This window comes from Typopeltis vanoorti, chromosome 5 (genome assembly GCF_054136105.1).
Source record: "Typopeltis vanoorti isolate ZY-2024b chromosome 5, IOZ_Tvanoo_1.0, whole genome shotgun sequence".
In the NCBI taxonomy this organism is placed as follows: domain Eukaryota; kingdom Metazoa; phylum Arthropoda; class Arachnida; order Uropygi; family Thelyphonidae; genus Typopeltis; species Typopeltis vanoorti.
Genome location: NC_143553.1, coordinates 93,793,674 through 93,811,577, shown reverse-complemented (window position 1 = coordinate 93,811,577; position 17,904 = coordinate 93,793,674). Strand labels below are relative to the sequence as shown.

Sequence of the window (17,904 nt, the reverse complement as noted above, 5' to 3'; positions counted from 1 at the left end):
AAACCTTTATGGTGATCTGCTTCCACTTAATGAATAGTAAATAATCATCATGCCATACAGTTAATAAAAGTATGTGTTGCGTATATGTGTAAGTGTCTTCATGTGAAAATCTAATAACTGTACAGCATGAACTGTATGAGATGTTTTTGTATTATCATCATCATTGCCTAAGTAATATTCATAGTACTGTGTGCAAGACTTGTGTGGAAATGGATAGCCAATCCTTACGTAGGTAAGTGATATTTAATGTAAAATAATAATGTGTTAGTTTTCTTACTGTTTTATAACTTGCTTTCAAAGAGTACTGTATGTTACCATACAGTATGCCTCTCTCTCTCTCCTAATGGGAGAAACTGTGTATCAGCCTGTCATCACAGATAAGTGGTTATTTTTAAAAAATTTAAGTTTCCAATACTGTGTGCCATAAAAATTTTATAACGATTCATTCATTAGTGTATAGGCTAGGCTACCATAAAGGAATCATATTGTTGCTGCTGCTTTATCAGTGTATGTATTGTTGTATCTGTAAATAAATATGAATTTCTTCCTCTTCACATTATCTTTTCATTTTTGATGTCTAGTTTGTTAAAAATGTATAACATCAACAGTATTTTGTATCATATAAGACGATATTGATGTAGGTACTGAAAGACAGATAATTCATCTTGTAACCAGATGACTTAAACTTACAGTATCAATAAATACAGTACAATACTATAAATATATTTTTCCGTCCTCATGATTTTTTCTTTTCTCTAGCTTACTTGACTGTAACAATACAGTATATAATACATATAACATGCAAAATATGTGTTAAGTGACTATTTTTGTTATTGGTAAGGCTTCCAGTCTACAGTAGGCTTTGGGGATTTAAAAATTATATCCTGATTTTCAACTGCTCAGGAAGTCAGAGCCCCTAATCCCTGCATTGTTCAAGGTTCGACTGTACTATGAAATTGCATGAGATTTCATGAAAACTTATTTCTTTACTGATTAGCATATTATAGAAGTAAAGAAATTGCCCATGCTTTATGAAGAAAATAGTTTATACCTGAAGTTAATCAATCCCTATGTTCTTTTATATACTAAGAATAGTTGACTGTTAGTTGTCTGGGGTGGGGGGGGGTGATTTACTATATTGAAAAACATATCCTCTGTGAGGTATATGTCAATTTCCATTACAGTATTAAAGACAACATTACTACCTTCGCTCATTTCAAGCATTCTAATCCTCATTTCCACCCAGGGCTTTTGACTGTTAATTAGTGCTAGTTCGAAAATGTGTATAAATTCATCTGTGAAGAACTTGAGAAAAAAGAATATAGAGAATTACTTCAATAGTATCTAAATATTATTTTAATTTCAATGGACACTTTTCATGCATGCAACTACTGGAGTGTAAACACGTCAAGATAGTTAACACACACATCTTCAGTTTGGTCCAGTGGGATTTAAAATGGGAAAGTGACCAATACCTAGTGTTGCGCTGGATAAAAATAAGAATCACATTAAAAAGAAAAAATTGTCTTTTTCTAAATTGTTTTTCTAAGGTTTGAAAATAATCAAACTTTAACAACTCTGAGATATGAATTGTAGACTTGAACATTACCAGGAAAAGTAAAGGTTTTTGAATACAAGAATGAAACTTAATCTCAGTAACAGAATTTGAAGAAAATTTGAGTCACCCAGGGAAGATTTATACAAAAATGGAAAAAATAATTCCTCCATAGGAATTTACTGGTTGCTCGTAGAGAATATACAGAAAAATGTAAGAAATATAATCTTAAGACATATTTCGGTGATTACACCACATTTTTTATTATTCAGTTATACACAGTGGTGAGCTATGGAAATTTTAACAAAGGGCTTGCATCGTCAAGCAAAAAAAAAGGCCTAACTAAGTCCTTATAATACTTATATTTCCACTTTGTAGAGCTTCTGACAGATATAATTCCTGTAGGATATCAATCATTAATGTTAGATCTTTTAAAAATTCCAAATTGAGAAGGCGGTTTAAAAAGCCCTTATATTTATCGTTCGATGCAAAATGCTTGCATAAAGCTGGGTAATTTCTCCACAAAGCAAGAGCCGTTTGTAAACTGTAAGCTACCCATCGTGGTCCAAACATGCGGTCGATCTTTAAAATTTCGATATCAAGGTCTTTTGCAATCGTATTTAATTCTCATTGATTTTTTGGTGATTGATGATAAAAAGCATATAATTTATCCATAAATATTTCAAAATGATATATTTCTTTAATATTTTTTATAATCGTCTAATGCTAAGTGTATACGATGAGCTCCATGTCAAATCACAACATTGGGAAATTTTTGTAGAAGTTTGATTGCAACACCTGATTTGTTTCCTAACATTACACTAGCTCCATCAGAACAAAATGCAATGAAATGATTTTTTATATAGTTATCAGAAAATCCATATGAATTTAAAGTAACAATTATAATAGCATGTATACATTCCACGGTGGTATTTTCTAGTTCTACAAGATTATTAAACAAGATGAACAAGTGGCTCGCAAATTTGAGAAAAATTTAACAAAGGGCTCGCACGAGCCCCTTATAGCTCACCACTGGTTGTACAACATACTAAAATAATAGTTCCCGACAAGTTTCGTAAATCGTAGGATTTACATCTTCAGGGGTAAATAGTATAACTTAAAGTTTAAACAAGATAAATTAATAAATACAAATCATAACCGTCTGGCTATTCATAAACTCAAATAACAGAATACAGATATAAAATGTTATTGACGTTGAACAATACTGGACGATGTCATGTGTTCTTGTTCTCATTCATATAGTCTGAGCTCAGATTGAGGTAGATTATTAGAGCTGACCACACTTGATGGAGAATTAAACCTTAATTTTTATTGCATTGGGTTGGGTTTTTCAGCATATTAGCAGCTTCTTTAAATTTTCTTATGTAGCAGTTGTTTTCTATGTATGACATCGTTGTTTTTTTGCCAGAGGACATCATGTCCAGTGGAAGTGGTATGGAAAGCAAGACCCGTTTTTTGTTTTCTTTTGTATTGTACGTCTTTTTGGTGTTCAGCCATGCGTATTTCTCCAGATCTTCCTGTCTGTCCTACATAGCAAATCCTGCAAGAGCAGTGGATTTTGTAGACTCCTGGTTTTTTAAGAGGATGATGAGGTGGTTTTGGTGGATGTAGGAATCTTGAGATTTTTTCCATAGGAAGGGATTTGCTACGTAGGATGGACAGGAAGATCTGGAGAAATACGCATGGCTGAACACCAAAAAGATGTACAATAGAAAAGAGAACAAAACACGGGCTTGCTTTCCATGCCACTTCCACTGGACACGATGTACTTGGGCAAAAAACAACGATGTCATACATAGAAAACAACTGCTACATAAGAAAATTTAAAGAAGCTGCTAATATGCTGAAAAACCCAATCCAATAGAAGAAAATTCAAGGTTTAATTCTCCATCAAGTGTGGTCAGCTCTAATAAAAAATCTACCTCAATCTGAGCTCGGACTATATGAACGAGAACAAGAACACGTGACAATGTCCAGTATTGTTCAACGTCAATAACGTTTTATATCTGCATTCTGTTATTTGAGTTTATGAATAGCCAGATGGTTATGATTTGTATTTATTAATTTCTCTTGTTTAAACTTTAAGTTATACTATTTATCCCTGAAGATGTAAATCCTACGATTTACAAAACTTGTCGGGAACTATTTTTTCAGTATGTTGTATAACTGAATAATAAAAAATGTGGTGTAATCACCGAAATATATCTTTTGAACCAATTAGCCACAGAAGTCTGCGTCTGTAATCTTTTAATGTTACGTGGTGATAACATTAATTTTGTTAAATTATGGGGATTTCTACTGTGTTAACAACAATTACTTTAATTTCCCGATGTTTTGACCTTCATATTCATCTGGAGTACACACACACACACACACGTGCGTGCATGCGCTCCACTACTGAAAAACTACAATATATATGTTATGGAAATGAACAGGTTTATTAACAAAGAAATATATGTTTACACATGATGATATGTACGTTCACAACTATCAATGGAATCTTGGTCGAATAAAGCATTAATGATGGTAGATTATGTGCTCGAAATGGGCACCTTGTCTTTCAAGACAGGTTTCGTAATACATGTGAAGATTCCCTGTCATCTTGGAGAACAAGGGTTGGAATGTCTGTCAGGACATGTTGTGTAATTTTATCCTTTAGTTCAGGGTTTCCTAAACTGTGTTCTGTGGAAAGTGAATAAGTGTTCCCTGAAAAATTATCAAAATTAATATGAGCCTGGAATGGTTTTAAATGCTAAAATAAGTTCAAACATATTTGAAAATCAGGCGCTCCTCATTTTGTGTGTGGATTGTGCATTTTGTGTGTGGATTTGACTCAGCCGGAGGTATCTATTCTAGGAAATGTGTGGTCACAAGCAAGGTCAATGTGATTGGCTGCAGCCTGGCATGCCTGTAGTGTGCACTGTCGCATTTTTGTGATGCAATACACCCTGCTTTGGCAATAATGTGCGCTTAGCTTTACATTGACTTAACATACTCTACTCTAACCAAGGTGTTCCATTAAAAGTTCAGGATTTGTGAAGTATTGTGTCATATGAAAAATTTGGGAAACGCTGCTTTAGTTCATCAAGGTTTTAAGGCAAGTCATGGTGGAATACCCATTCCTCCAACATACCCCAAACAAAGGCATCAAGTGATGTGAAATTAGGAGAATGTGATGGGTATGGGAATTCTCTGAACTTTGAAATCTGCCTCTCAGGGAAGTGTTCTGATAAATAGGCTCTAGAACCATCCTGTCCTGTTGGAATACCTGGGTAAACCAACACGTTCTCTGTATAGCTTTTGCTATTCAAGGTGTAACTGTTCAAGTGATGGTTACACCAATCTCTTCAATGAGGTAGGGGCCCAGTTATGCCATGGCTGGAAACCTCATACCATGCGGCAACCTCACTGTGAAGAGGGTTCGCTTGGACAAATTCAGGTCTCGAGAAACCAAGAAACCTGTAGGTTCATCTGTTTAAGTGGACATTCAGACATTATGGAGGAAAGACAGATCTTCATAGACATTGGCCAGCATGCATGTGCACAGTGTTCCTGTTGTGCAGCATAATGTCCATTGCTGTTAAACACTGCCCTCCCCCCGAACGATGTATGAAAACACATCCAGCTCCATAAGGATTCTCTGTAGTGACTGCTTTGATATCCCAAGTTTTACTGCTGTTTGGCATTACTGCATTTTAGAGACTGTAACATTTGCTCCAGCACACAGCTATGATTCTCATTTGTGTTAACAGTTCATGGTCTTTCTGTGAATGCCCTTTGCATTGCAGCAGAACACTCCTGGTACATCGGAACCATTCGATTAAGGTATTGATGATGCTGTTGCTTGAGGCATGCTTACTGAAACGACGAACAAACTGCTCACAAACATGTCGTAGGCCTGGACAATTTGTTCTACCAGCTCCATATGAATGAACATAATGCTCAACAACAAACATCTTTTCCTCCAATGTCAACACCATTGCTACAGCTGAATATAAAGACGTAGACTCTACATGCTCTTCTGTTAATGTGAATACAGTCAAACATCATATCCCATAGCATGTGTACTGAAAGTGGTGTTGAAGTTGTTGTTTTTTCCCGCCATACCATACATTGGTCAACAACGAACTAATGTCAAAGCTGGCCATGATGTCAGGATCATATTTTTTTTTATTAATGTCTTAAAGTGAAGAGATTTTTTAATAAATGAGAGAGTCACATGAGGAAGGGATGGTTTGGTTAATGTTTGGCCAGTGTGTTGTAGGTGGGCTGTCAACTATTGGATGAAGGTAGAAGAACTTGGTTCATGAATTTTAGGGACACATATATTCAAGGTGGTCTGACATTATAAGGTTTTAGCTTTTTTTTTTTTGGTAATTTCCATGGACCAAGATGTAACTTTTTAAAATAATTTATATATATATTTTTCCTTCTGAGATCTGGCAGGATCCCAGTCTATAATCTTATATATAAAGGCATCTTGACTAAATTATTATAATCAAAGCTCATAGGGAAATTCATCTGTCATTATAGACCAAATGGATTACAACAGAAAAATGAGCAGTCTTAAAGACTCCTATGAATTAATTTGACAAAGATCTGAGAGATGATCATTCTGAAAGTAAATATAGCCTGACTTCTCCAAATTAACTTAATGGTTATCTGGTACCTGGAGAGTGGGTGCCTTGTTAAGACATTAGTTCTTTTTCAGGTATTATTTGAATTGTTTTTTACAGTTGGGCTCAGGTAACATCGTCAGCCTTCAGCGCTACTGAAACCCAGTTCTGTCTTATTTCCCACAAAAAAAGAACCCTTTTCCCCCAGTATTATTTTTGATAACACTCAAATTCCCAGACAAGATGAAATTTCTCTTCTCGGAATTACCATGACATCAGGCCTCTCCTGGCATAAACACATCACAACCATTGCATCCTCTCAGCTTCCAAAAAACTAGGCTTTCTATTTTGCTTAAGACATTACTTCACTTCAAAACAACTGTTAACCTTATACAAATCACAAATCCGCCCAGCTATCGAATACTGTTCTCACATTTGGAGTGGGGCTCCTAAAAGCTCCCTCAAAATGCTTGACTCAATACAGAGGAGAGCAATTAGACTGATAAATGATCCATCTCTTACCAACTCACTCCCCCACTTTGACATATACATTTAGTCTCTGCAATTTGTATATTCTATAAATATTTTCATGGAAAATGTTCATCTGAAACAGTATCAATAATTCCCCCACTCTGTACTAAACCCATTGGAACACGTACAGCGACTGCCCACCATCCCTTCACAGTACACCTTGAAACCCACAGAACAAGTTTCTTTTCCTCCTCCTCCTGCTGAACTGTGGAACAGTCTTCCTCCTGATGTATTTCCCAAGGAATACAATATACAGGCTTTTAAATTGAATGTCAACAAGTTTCTCCTTTCCCATCCCACTACCCATATACGGTACTAAAGTACTATAGGTTGACCAGCCAACCTCTCGTATATAAGCCCAACATTAAAAAAAAAAAAAAAATTTTTTAAATTTAATTAAAAAAAAGTATATTGTTTCACATATCATTTATTTATTTCTAAATAAATGATATGTGTTTAGATTATTTTGCTATGCCTTAATAGAAGCTGATATGAATCAAAATGCAAAATGTGAAAAATATTGCTATACTATATCACTGTTTCAGCAGATGTTTTCTTTTTCTCTCTCTCTCTATGCAGGCGAGGCAGTTTGTACCTCCAGCACCTACTAAGAAAGGCGAAGAAATACAGTATTTAGATTTGGATCTCGATTCAGATACACCAGCACAAAGTCCAAGGTCACCAGAGAGGCTGTCAACATCTACAGTTTACAAAAAAGTGGATTTTGTTAAGACTAAAGCCTTTAATGAAATGAGGCAAAATGTGGAAGAATCATATCGTAAATCACAGTGATATTCAGAATTTTTTCATAATTGTAACGCATTAAATACTGTTTCTGGTAGCAAATCCTGAAAGTCTGATAAGAACAATGTTGCCTTAAATGCTGGTTATTTTACAAAGTTGAATGCCAGCTTTAGACTTTTATAAGGTAATTAATTTTTCAAAGAAAAGAATTGCCTTAACTGTTAACGATTGTATGTTGTTGTTGGATTTCCTCCCATGTGGAAATTGCTTGATCAAGCATATCAGTGCAGACATATCTTGATGCACGTTTGCATTTTGGAACTAATAATCTGTGCCATATTTTGGCTATCGCCTTACAATGTATATTTAATTCATTAGGGTTAGTCTTCTGCTGGGTGATATGTAAATGGTTTTTACAAAAAAATGTACAGTATTTTGAAAATTATTTTGCGGTGTTTGTTAAGCTGCCATATAAAGACAGTGATTATGGGTAAATGCACTTTAGTGTATTAGTTCAGGGACCAAAGATGTCGAGATTTGAAGAATCATCGTCTATAATTGTTACTTTTTTTATCATAGGATGTTTATAGAAGCTTGACTGTTGGTGGTATTTTTTCATGAATCTCTATATGCAGTACAAACTGTAAGCATTGTTGGCAAATGTGTTTTGTATAGAACTGATGAATAAATTTTCTCTCTCTCTCTCTCACACACACACACACACACACACACACACGGTTTCTGATATTTTTGTTAGCTGTGATGTAAAGCTTTTCTCTGGATAAATTAGAAATTGGCCTTAATTTTTTTAAATAAATTCTGATGCCCAAATTATTAACTTACAGCATTAAAAATTCTAAGTTTCTGTGATTATGATTACCTCAATATGTATGGACATTTCTTTGCCATGTAATTAAAGGGAATCCAACTTGTTTTGTTATAAGTCTTACTCTTCTTGGATCAGTAGCTTCATGTAACTGTTTCAGCATAGTATTATGCTATATTTATCAAAGTATGTGGACACTAATAATGTTGATTTTTTTTTTTTTTTTTTTTTTTTTTTTTTTTTTTTTTTTTTTTAATAAAGAAAGTATGTATGGCCCAACCTTGTCACCAGTTTGTGCTGGTGAGAAGCTTCAATTTGTATTTTCAGTGCACTTAACCACTATGACAACTCTTCATGATGGAGAGAACTTCCCAGTGATATTACTAGCCCTTTTTATTCTTCTTATTTTATTTATTTATTTTTTTTATGTTCTTTGCTCTACTTCTCCCGAGTCTTTTTTATCTTGTAGTTTCTGGACTTCCATTACTGGGATAGGGAGATCTGATGGTATTGCATGCACTGCTATAGCAAATCGGTTGGTCCTGGATGTCCTGGCCAGAATTAGTCACCTGGTGGTGGCTTGCTTGCAAGAGTTGTTGCTTTAGTAAGCCTTCTTACCTATGATCTGAAGACAGGGTCGAAGGCATGTTGTAGTGCTGATATAACATCCACAGTATCCCTGTTACTCCACTTCCAAGTTCAGTTATTCCTTGTCAGATAGTGGGCATCAATGTTTGGCTGCATGGTCGAGAAGCTCTGATGCTAAACCCACTTTTTTGAGTATGAGTTTTTCATCCTCAAGTATATCAGGAACTTTTAGGAACTATCCACCTTAAAGACAGCAAGAACAAAAAGCAGAAAACATCTGAGATACATACTAATATGCCATCTTTTTTCATTATACATTCAACAATTAAACATATCATCCTTCTACGAAAGGTTGGTAGGTTTCCCAAAATTAACCTTATAACTACATTGGTGTCCTAATGGTGGCAACTCTTCATGATGGAGAAAACTTCCCAGTGATATTACTAGCCCTTTTTATTCTTCTTATTTGAAACCTAAGGACAAACGCTATTTCTGAAGATTACAACTGCAAATTCAGACAAATCAGCCTGTGGCAATTTTATAACAGACAATTTCGAGTAGAAAGTGGGTACACATCGAATTTCTGAATCACATAAAGGGATCAAAATCATTGCAAAGAGGTCACGTTATAGCACTCAACAGGATAAAAGGCAAAATGCTGTGCTAAGTGAATTGTGTTTGAAGAAAGCTCTTTTCGTGAAGGAATAAAGTTACAAACTTGGATGTCTCAAAGACATCTAGATGATTTTGCATAGAGAAGAATTATTGGAAAGTTTGAAGAAAGATGCAGAATTACTGATATTTCCAGAGAGTTTGAAATCTCACATAGCATTGTATCCAGGCTATGGGCAGTGTTTCAAGCCAATGTAATGTGTTCAAGATGCTTGCTGAGAGGTTGCCCTCTCTCTATCACAGAGCATGAAAAGAGAGATTTTGGGTTATAACAGCAAAACGTAATTGATACACCACAGCAGTTCAGCTTGTAAGTCAGCTCCATTCAAGCACGTGGATATCTCGACAAACTGGAAAGGCGTCTGCATTCCTTTATCTACAACTCATCATAGAGCACATTTTCAGTAGTGGTGTATCCATAAAAATTGGACAAGATGCCAGTGGGTTAATGTACTCTTTACAGATGAGTCATTTTAATCTTTCCTCCGATTCTAGACTGCGCTTGATCTGGCATGAAAGTAGTACTGCTTACCATCGCAAGAATGTTCTTGAAAGGGATAGATACAGTGGTGCTAGAGTCATTGTGTAGGAAGGCTTTATGCTTAATGGATGCACTACAAGTACTCGAAAAAAGAACTATGACTGGTGAACGATATTGCAACGAAATTCTTCAGCATCATGTTTGTTTCTTCTGTGGTGCTATAAGCAAGGAATTCATTTTTATGGATGAAAGTTCCACACCACATTGCACACAAACAGTGGAGATACTTCTGGAAACTGAGGATATTAATTGAATCAGGGGACCAGCGCATACCCCCAAATTCACCCCCCCAGAACACATTTGGTGCACAATAAGGAGACACATTGCTGCTCAAAATTCCCTCTCCAGAAAACAATTAAGGCTTTATCCTTGCTCTGAAAGAAGAGTTGGCCAGTTTGTTCAAGAACCTGAATCACTTGGTGCTAAGCATGGTACGACATTGGGAGATCTGCATTGCAGTTCGGGGTGGACATATTTCATACTGAAATGCCTCTCTACATATTTTTCTGTAAGCACTGCACATTAATTCCTTAACTGTATCCTTAGGAAATTTGTAATTTTTGCCTAAAACATATTGCAACTTAATTTGTATGAAATTAATAACACTTTTCAGGTATTATCGATCAACAGCCTGTGTCCTGCTACAGTATGACATTAGCTGTCCTTGCAACATAAAAACACAAACCCATCAATCAGTTGAAACTCTGTTCAGTGGATATACATTAGTCAAAACAGCTTGTCAGAAACCCTTAGCTTCTTTTGTGCAGCTTCAATTGCAGATGGTGGTGGGGGGTTGCAGATTACAGCAATTTCCCTTCCCCCCCACAAAACTTAGAAATTTTTCAGATGAGTGATATCAAGTGGAAACTTCACCATGCTCCCTATGTGGGGGATTTGCTCTAAACTAAAAGATCAAAGCATTGTTAGCCATAAGAATGATAAACACCAGTAATATTATTCTTAGATTTAATGTAAACACTAACAAAATGGAGAAAAGAAGAAAATGAGGGAAAAAAAAAAAACAAGAAATAGAACAAGTACACAAAGTTTATCTATTACAAGAAGAAAGCATTAGAATGCTGTATCAATCATCATCATCATTATTATTAATGTGTGCGTTGTGGCTTAGTTATTTAAAGCGCATGTCTAGTAAACAGGAAATCCTGGGTTCGAATTCCACCGATGCCTTCATCCAACAAATTTTTCCTCGTCTGATTGGCAGAGTGGTTAGCATATCTGCTCTCCAGTCAAAAGGCTGCGAGTTAGGATCCTGCCGTAGGCATTGATGTTTGGGATTGTCTGAAAATACTAGTGTGGTGGGCAGTAGATGGCATTGGTGAAGTAAGTGGGGGGAGACAGAGCTGTAGAGTAGGTGCCCTCCCTTGAGTCTTTGGACTCACTGGAGGTGTCACTTAATAATCATTATTATTATTATGTGATGCCTCCAGGGAGTTCAAGAACTCATTGTGGGAGGGCACTCTACTTCGCTAAATAATCTCTCACCCCCCACTAATACTTAATTTTTCTACACTACCATCTACAGCCCATCATCACCAACAACAGTAATTTATGTCTGTAAATTGCATATATTCTAAAGGCTGATTTGCTGTACACAGGATGAAAAACCCTGCCGAACTCTGTGAGTTCAGTTAACTACCTACAATTGAAAAAGTCCATATATGATTCCCCTTGTCACTACGATTAACAGATTATCTAAAATAAGCCAAAATTAATGAACTACAGACAACTACTTGGGAAAATGGCATACAAATCATTCCTTCAAAAACATACAAAGGAAACAAGAAATATACACCTAGTCTATTATATTATATTATAAAATATTAATGAAATTAAACAAAGAAAGATATACAACACAAATCAACATAATACAAGAGAAACTATGGATAGAATATAAGAATTTTTTGAATGATCCAAGTTTATTAACAGAAAATAATGAAATCATTACTGATATAGAACCAGGGCCTTCATCAGATTAGAATGCGCCCTGAGGCAAACATCACCCCTGATGTATTATAAGACAAAGATATATGAAAATCTCTAATTGCTATTTTTTTTTAATTAAAAGACAAACATTAATATAAAACAATTACATTATAATATAAGTGTTTGCTCTTCAGGGATAACACAAAAATTTTACAAGCTCTTCAAAATTTAATTTATTACCAATGTCTGCCTCTATCGATATAGTTGCTAGACCAACCAATCTTTCTTGGTTCACTGCTGTTTGCAAATAATTGTTAATGAGTTTAAGCTTCGAAAAACTTCTTTCCGCAATAGCTACGCTAACAGCAATTGTTAACAATATCCTTAGGGGATGGATACATTGGGATAAATTTCTACAGGATTTTGGTTATATATTATATGAGGACCACTTTTCTCTTGTATTATTTTTGAGAGAATTTTTACTTCAAATAAATTATTGCATCTACATCAGATGTATTGCCACTGCTCAAAGCAATTTCCAAGTTGGAAGTTTATTTTGCACTTGGTTAGACTAATAAATTTAGTTTAATCCTTTATCCAAGTGTAAGCAAAGTTTGCACCTGAAAATGAAAATATCTTCAGGACAGGTAAGCTGCTGCAACTCGTAGCAAAGATGGACCAAGCTCTCATCACTCCTTGTCTCAGTTTCTCCCATAATGCAAAGCACATCTTGCGGACATGTATACTGCTATGCATTAACAACCTTTATTGAGGTCTCGTCAGTGGGAGGCAGACCCAGAGTGGTGATACTAAGGCAGAAGCAATGGAGAGGTCATATTTACCAATACGATTTGCCAACCGGTGTACCACCTTATTAAATTACTCTGGATTTAGAGAAAGATGTTGGAAGTTTATATTGCGCTTGGTTAGACTAATAAGTTTAGTTTAATCCATCATCCAAGTTAAGCAAACAAAGTTTGCACCTGAAAATATCTTCAGGACAGGTAAGGTGGTGCATCCCTTGGCAACTCGTAGCAAAGGTGGACCAAGCTCTCATCATTCCTTGTCTCAGTATCTCTCATAATGCAAAGCACATCTTGCACACTAAAGATATTTTCAGGTGCAAACTTTGTTTGCTTACACTTGGATAAAGAATTAAACTAAATTTATTAGTCTAACCAAGTGCAAAATAAACTTCCAACATCTTTCTCTAAATCCAGAGTAATTTAATAATAAGGTAGTACACCAGTTGGCAACTCGTATAGGTAAATATGACCTCTCAATTGCTTCTGCCTTAGTATCACCACTCTGGGTCTGACGAGGCCTCAAGGTCGAAACTGGTCTGGGTAGTGGCCCTTCCCTTAATGCATAGCAGTATACATGTCTGCAAGGAGATGTGCTTTGCATTATGTGAGATACTGAGACGAGTGATGAGAGCTTGGTCCAAATTTGCTACGAGTTGCCAACGGATGTACCACCTTACCTCAGTCCTGAAGATATTTTCAGGTGCATACTTTGTTTGCTTACACTTGGACAAAGTATTAAGCTAAATTTATTACAATTTCCAAGTCTTTATAGTGTTTTAATATTTCGTCCAAACTCCACTTATATAAATAATTTTTATTATATAAAAATCCAAGGCACGATTAAGGGTCAGAGCTGTATAACTGATAAGAGACCACATAGCATTTAAAGAAATGTGGAGACCCAACCAGGGCTGACCTAATGTCCAATCCTCACCTTCTGGTGCACCCTGTTGAGTATCTACCTGGATACTGAACGAACGAGGATGAGCTGGCAATTTGGGATTTAGACACCCAAATTGTATTCTTATTGACTTAATACAAAATGATACATCATGACAAAATTTCATGTAGGCTGGGGTGTCGCCTGGTTAAACAAGGACCCTATTGTTTTTCCCAGGGTGAACAGCAAAAAGTCAGCTACTGGAACAAATCTGAAAACACCCCAATGCAACATCACCAGAGTTAAAGATCGGTACTATCAACATAAGAAGCTTGAATGGCAAAGAAATGGACCTAGTTGAGGAATTAGATAAGTACCAGATTGACATAATAGGGGTGGCCGAAACTAGTCATCTTTCTGAGCAGTAAATACAAAATGTTATTCAGGCAATGACAGTCAAGGAAAAGAAGGAGTAGCCATAGTATATTAAACACTAAATAAATACGAGGCTAATCTCGAATGGCAGGCAGTCTCAAGTAGAGTGATGTCGGCAAATATCGAATGGGGAACTGGAGAGTGAGACATTCTATGGTCCCACAGAAGGTTCTACTAAGGTAGAAGTGGAGGAATTTTTTGAGGCTTTAGATAGAAAAAGAAACTGACACAATGAAAAAGGAGAAGTTGGTCCTTGTTGGGGATCTAAATAGCACAGTAGGAAATGATTGTGAGACATACAAAAATATTTTGGGAAAATTTGGAGAAAAGAGCAGAGCTAATAATAATGGCAAATACTAATACAATGTTGAATTTCTGCTCAGGACATGGATGGATTATTATTAACACCATGTTTCAACATAAAAATGTGCACAAATCCACATGGAGAGAAGAGGCAAGGAATAAGAAGTCTCATAGACTTATTGTTGATAGTGAAGTTTTTGCCCTGGTGCAGGAACAAGAGTGTACAGAGGATTTGAAATTGGAAGTGATCAGTATTTAGTCTTGAGCAAGATAAAATTGAATTTCATATTGAAAAGAATAACGTAAGAAAGTTTTAAAGCGAATAAAAGTTGAGCAACTTGGATGTGAATTGTAGGCTAAAATAAAAGTTTATTGAAGAAAAAATGAAAGAGTTGGGGAACAGGAACCAAACCTTGGAGAAAACCCTGATTTATTCAGCCAGAGAGGCATGTGGTGAGGTTGTAAGGATAAAAAAAACAGAACTCCATAGTGGACACAGGAAGTTAAAGAGACAGTGAAGGAAAAGAAGAAAGCATATCAAAAGTTCCTGGCAAATAAGTCAGCTTTTACTCTTACAGAATACAGAGACAAATGTAAGAAAGCTAAACAGTGTGTAAAACTAGCTAAACAGAAGTCATGGGAGGACTTTGGCAAGAATATAGAAAATAAATATCAAGAAGGTGGCAAAATATTCTGGAGGTTGTTGAAGAAGCTTAGGAATGGAGGAAAGAGTGCTGTAAAAGGAATTAGAGATGATAAAGGTGAAATGAAAACAGGAGAAAAAGATATCCTTAAAGTATGGAGTAATTACTTTGAAAAACTGCTAAATGAAACAAGCAGTGATGACAGCACAGTGATAAAAAACACTGACCAGGCATGCAGTCAGGAATACATATCCATACTTGAAGTAGAAAAAGCCTGCAATGTGGAAAGGCAGCAGGAGTATAGATTGAATTCGACCAAAAATGCTGAAGTATGGTAGTATAAATGTCTTACAGTGGCTGCACTTCATACTTCAGAAGGCCTGGACAGAGGGACGATTTCCCGATGATTGGAGTAGAGCTCTCATTGTACCCATATATAGAAAGTGAGATTAAACTGAATGTGAGAATTACAGAGGTATATCCCTACTGAGTGTTCCTGGGAAGATTTATGCAAGTATACTTGAGGAACGGTTGAGGAGAATTGTGAAAGGAGAAGGTGGATTCAGCCAGATAGAGGCTGTTGGGATCAGATCTTCACTTAACGGCAAATAGTTGAGAAATCATGGGAATATAAGAGATCTGTATTTAAGTTTTGTCGATATGGAAAAGGCATATGACAAGGTGCCAAGAGAGAAGCTATTCAATATGCTACAATTATATGGGGCATTATATCAAGCAATACTTTGTCTTTATTTCATTTTTAAGGCAGCAGTTAGAATTGAAGGAAGTACAGAAAGATGGTATAATATTAAATATATTGTGAGACAAGGATGTATATTATCCCTTCTGAACACTAAATTAACTATACAAGGCAGTGTTCCAACCAATTTTAACTAGTGGATCTTTGAGCTGGGTCAGAAGTAAAACACTTGACCAAAGACTAGAGACTGCAGATATGAGAATCCTGAGAAAGATTAGTGGTGTGAAAGATGGCAATATCATATTAAAAACGAGGATATTAGGAAAGAACTTGACATTGTCAGCATCCAGATATGTTTTAGCAAACTAATCTCAGGTGGTATGGTCACTTAAACAGAATGGGCGAGGAAAGATTAGCAAAACAAGTGTTCTCTGCCAGGTTGGCAGGAAAACGACCCAGAGGAAGACCAAGATACAGGTGGATTGATACGGTCAAAGTGCCTTCGACGATAGAAATATAAGATCTGATAATGTTGGAATCTTGACAAGTAACAGACTGATTTGGAGGAAAATTGTAGATAGGAAGCTAGTAATGATGTAAATTTTTCAAGTAGTACTATCGTATCCTATACACCCTTGAGGGTACATGGCAGGAATTTGATGATGATAAACATCCAAATAGATCATTATGTGATCTCAGCTGTTCAAATCTATTTTGTAAGCTATTTCTAGCTGTATCAATTAAGACATTAATAACATTAACTTCAAAAAGTTTTTCTGGGGTCGCTTGCAGCTCATCACGGCTCTCATAGGAAAACATTTTTCTTTTTCTTATTATTCTTACATGGGGAAATTCCAGTGATACATCAAGATTTTCTGCAATTTTAGCTGCAGTTGTTTTTATTTGTTGAAATCCGTTTTTCCTATGATCGTTAAAAATTTCAGGATAGTGTCAAACTGCTCTAAAGCCTGACCAATATTTAAATTTATACTTTGCAACATTTTACTCACTGGGTTTATTAATGATAGAATGACATATCAAAGAATTATTGGTCTGTATAGCTCAGTGGAAGTGATGCTTGTGTCCTCTGTGCTTGGTCGCTTGAAGTCAGACTTGAGTTCAAGTCTAGTTGCTGACTGGAGGAACTTTTTCTATGCCTATCTTCGACCGATTCTCGCGTTAGTCAATCTCTATCACCGGCAAGCTGGTTTTTCTTCCAGGGAACTCGGGTTTTTTATCCAGTAAACTCAAGGAAATCGACCGTAGTACACACATTATTTTTCAGACAATAATATATCTTGTTAGGGTTAGGTACCAAGAGATGGCAGCACTTGTTTGCCAGCGTCTTCATCGGTGGCTTCCTATAATTAGTGATAGATATGGGCCAGCTATTTCTGATTGGCTACTGGTGGATATTGAGCTGCCCACACAGTGTCCAAAAATGCTAGGTAGGATATAAAGTTCTCATCTACTCCTGTAAGGGATTAAAAGGCATTAGTTGATTTATTTATATTTTTTACCAAATAATTAGGCTGCAAATAAATTTGATTCTAGTGATTTTTTCAACAAGAGCATGAGTAGAGCATTTTGTTTCATTTCTCATTGAAACTATCAGTTGAGGATTTTCGTATATTTCCACGAGTTCATCATGAATTTCGCAGAATTTAAATCGAATTGGTTTAATTGCTGCAATTTGAGCTTCCCATCGAGTATCAGAGACATCATTTATTGTCATGGTTTGTAGGTGTTTCAAAAGAGCCTCCCACCTGTTTGTCGATCCAGGAAAAAAGTTGAATAGTTGTTGAATTATTCCACAAAATGATACAGTAGCAAATGTTCTTTTAGCTGCATCATTAACAAGATTGAGAGAATGAGTACTAGATGGGACGTAAAACGCGTGGGGATTTATATGTAAAATGCGTGTTATACACCTTCCTCTTGTCCCTGCATGTTAGCGCCATTATTGTAACTCTGTCCACGCATGTCTTCTGTATTGATATTTAATTGATCTAATTCTTTTATAATTTTATCTGTCAACCCAAGTCTTGTTTTATCATGAATTTCCAAAAACTCCATGAATTTTTCACATATTTTCCAT

The 17,904-nt window shown here is 35.9% G+C and overlaps 1 protein-coding gene across 6 annotated transcripts in view; it reads left to right on the top strand.

Moving 5' to 3' along the window:
• LOC150106659 (uncharacterized) overlaps positions 1 to 8,410 on the top strand; it is a 165,363-nt gene extending 156,953 nt beyond the window's left edge. For all 6 annotated transcript variants that reach the window (XM_090393255.1, XM_090393253.1, XM_090393258.1 and 3 more), the window contains one exon: positions 7,303 to 8,410. In XM_090393255.1, coding sequence (XP_090249381.1) covers positions 7,303 to 7,515 — 213 coding nt within the window. In that variant the 3' untranslated portion in view covers positions 7,516 to 8,410. The remainder of the gene's footprint in view (positions 1 to 7,302) is intronic.
• Positions 8,411 to 17,904: the final 9,494 nt, after the last annotated feature.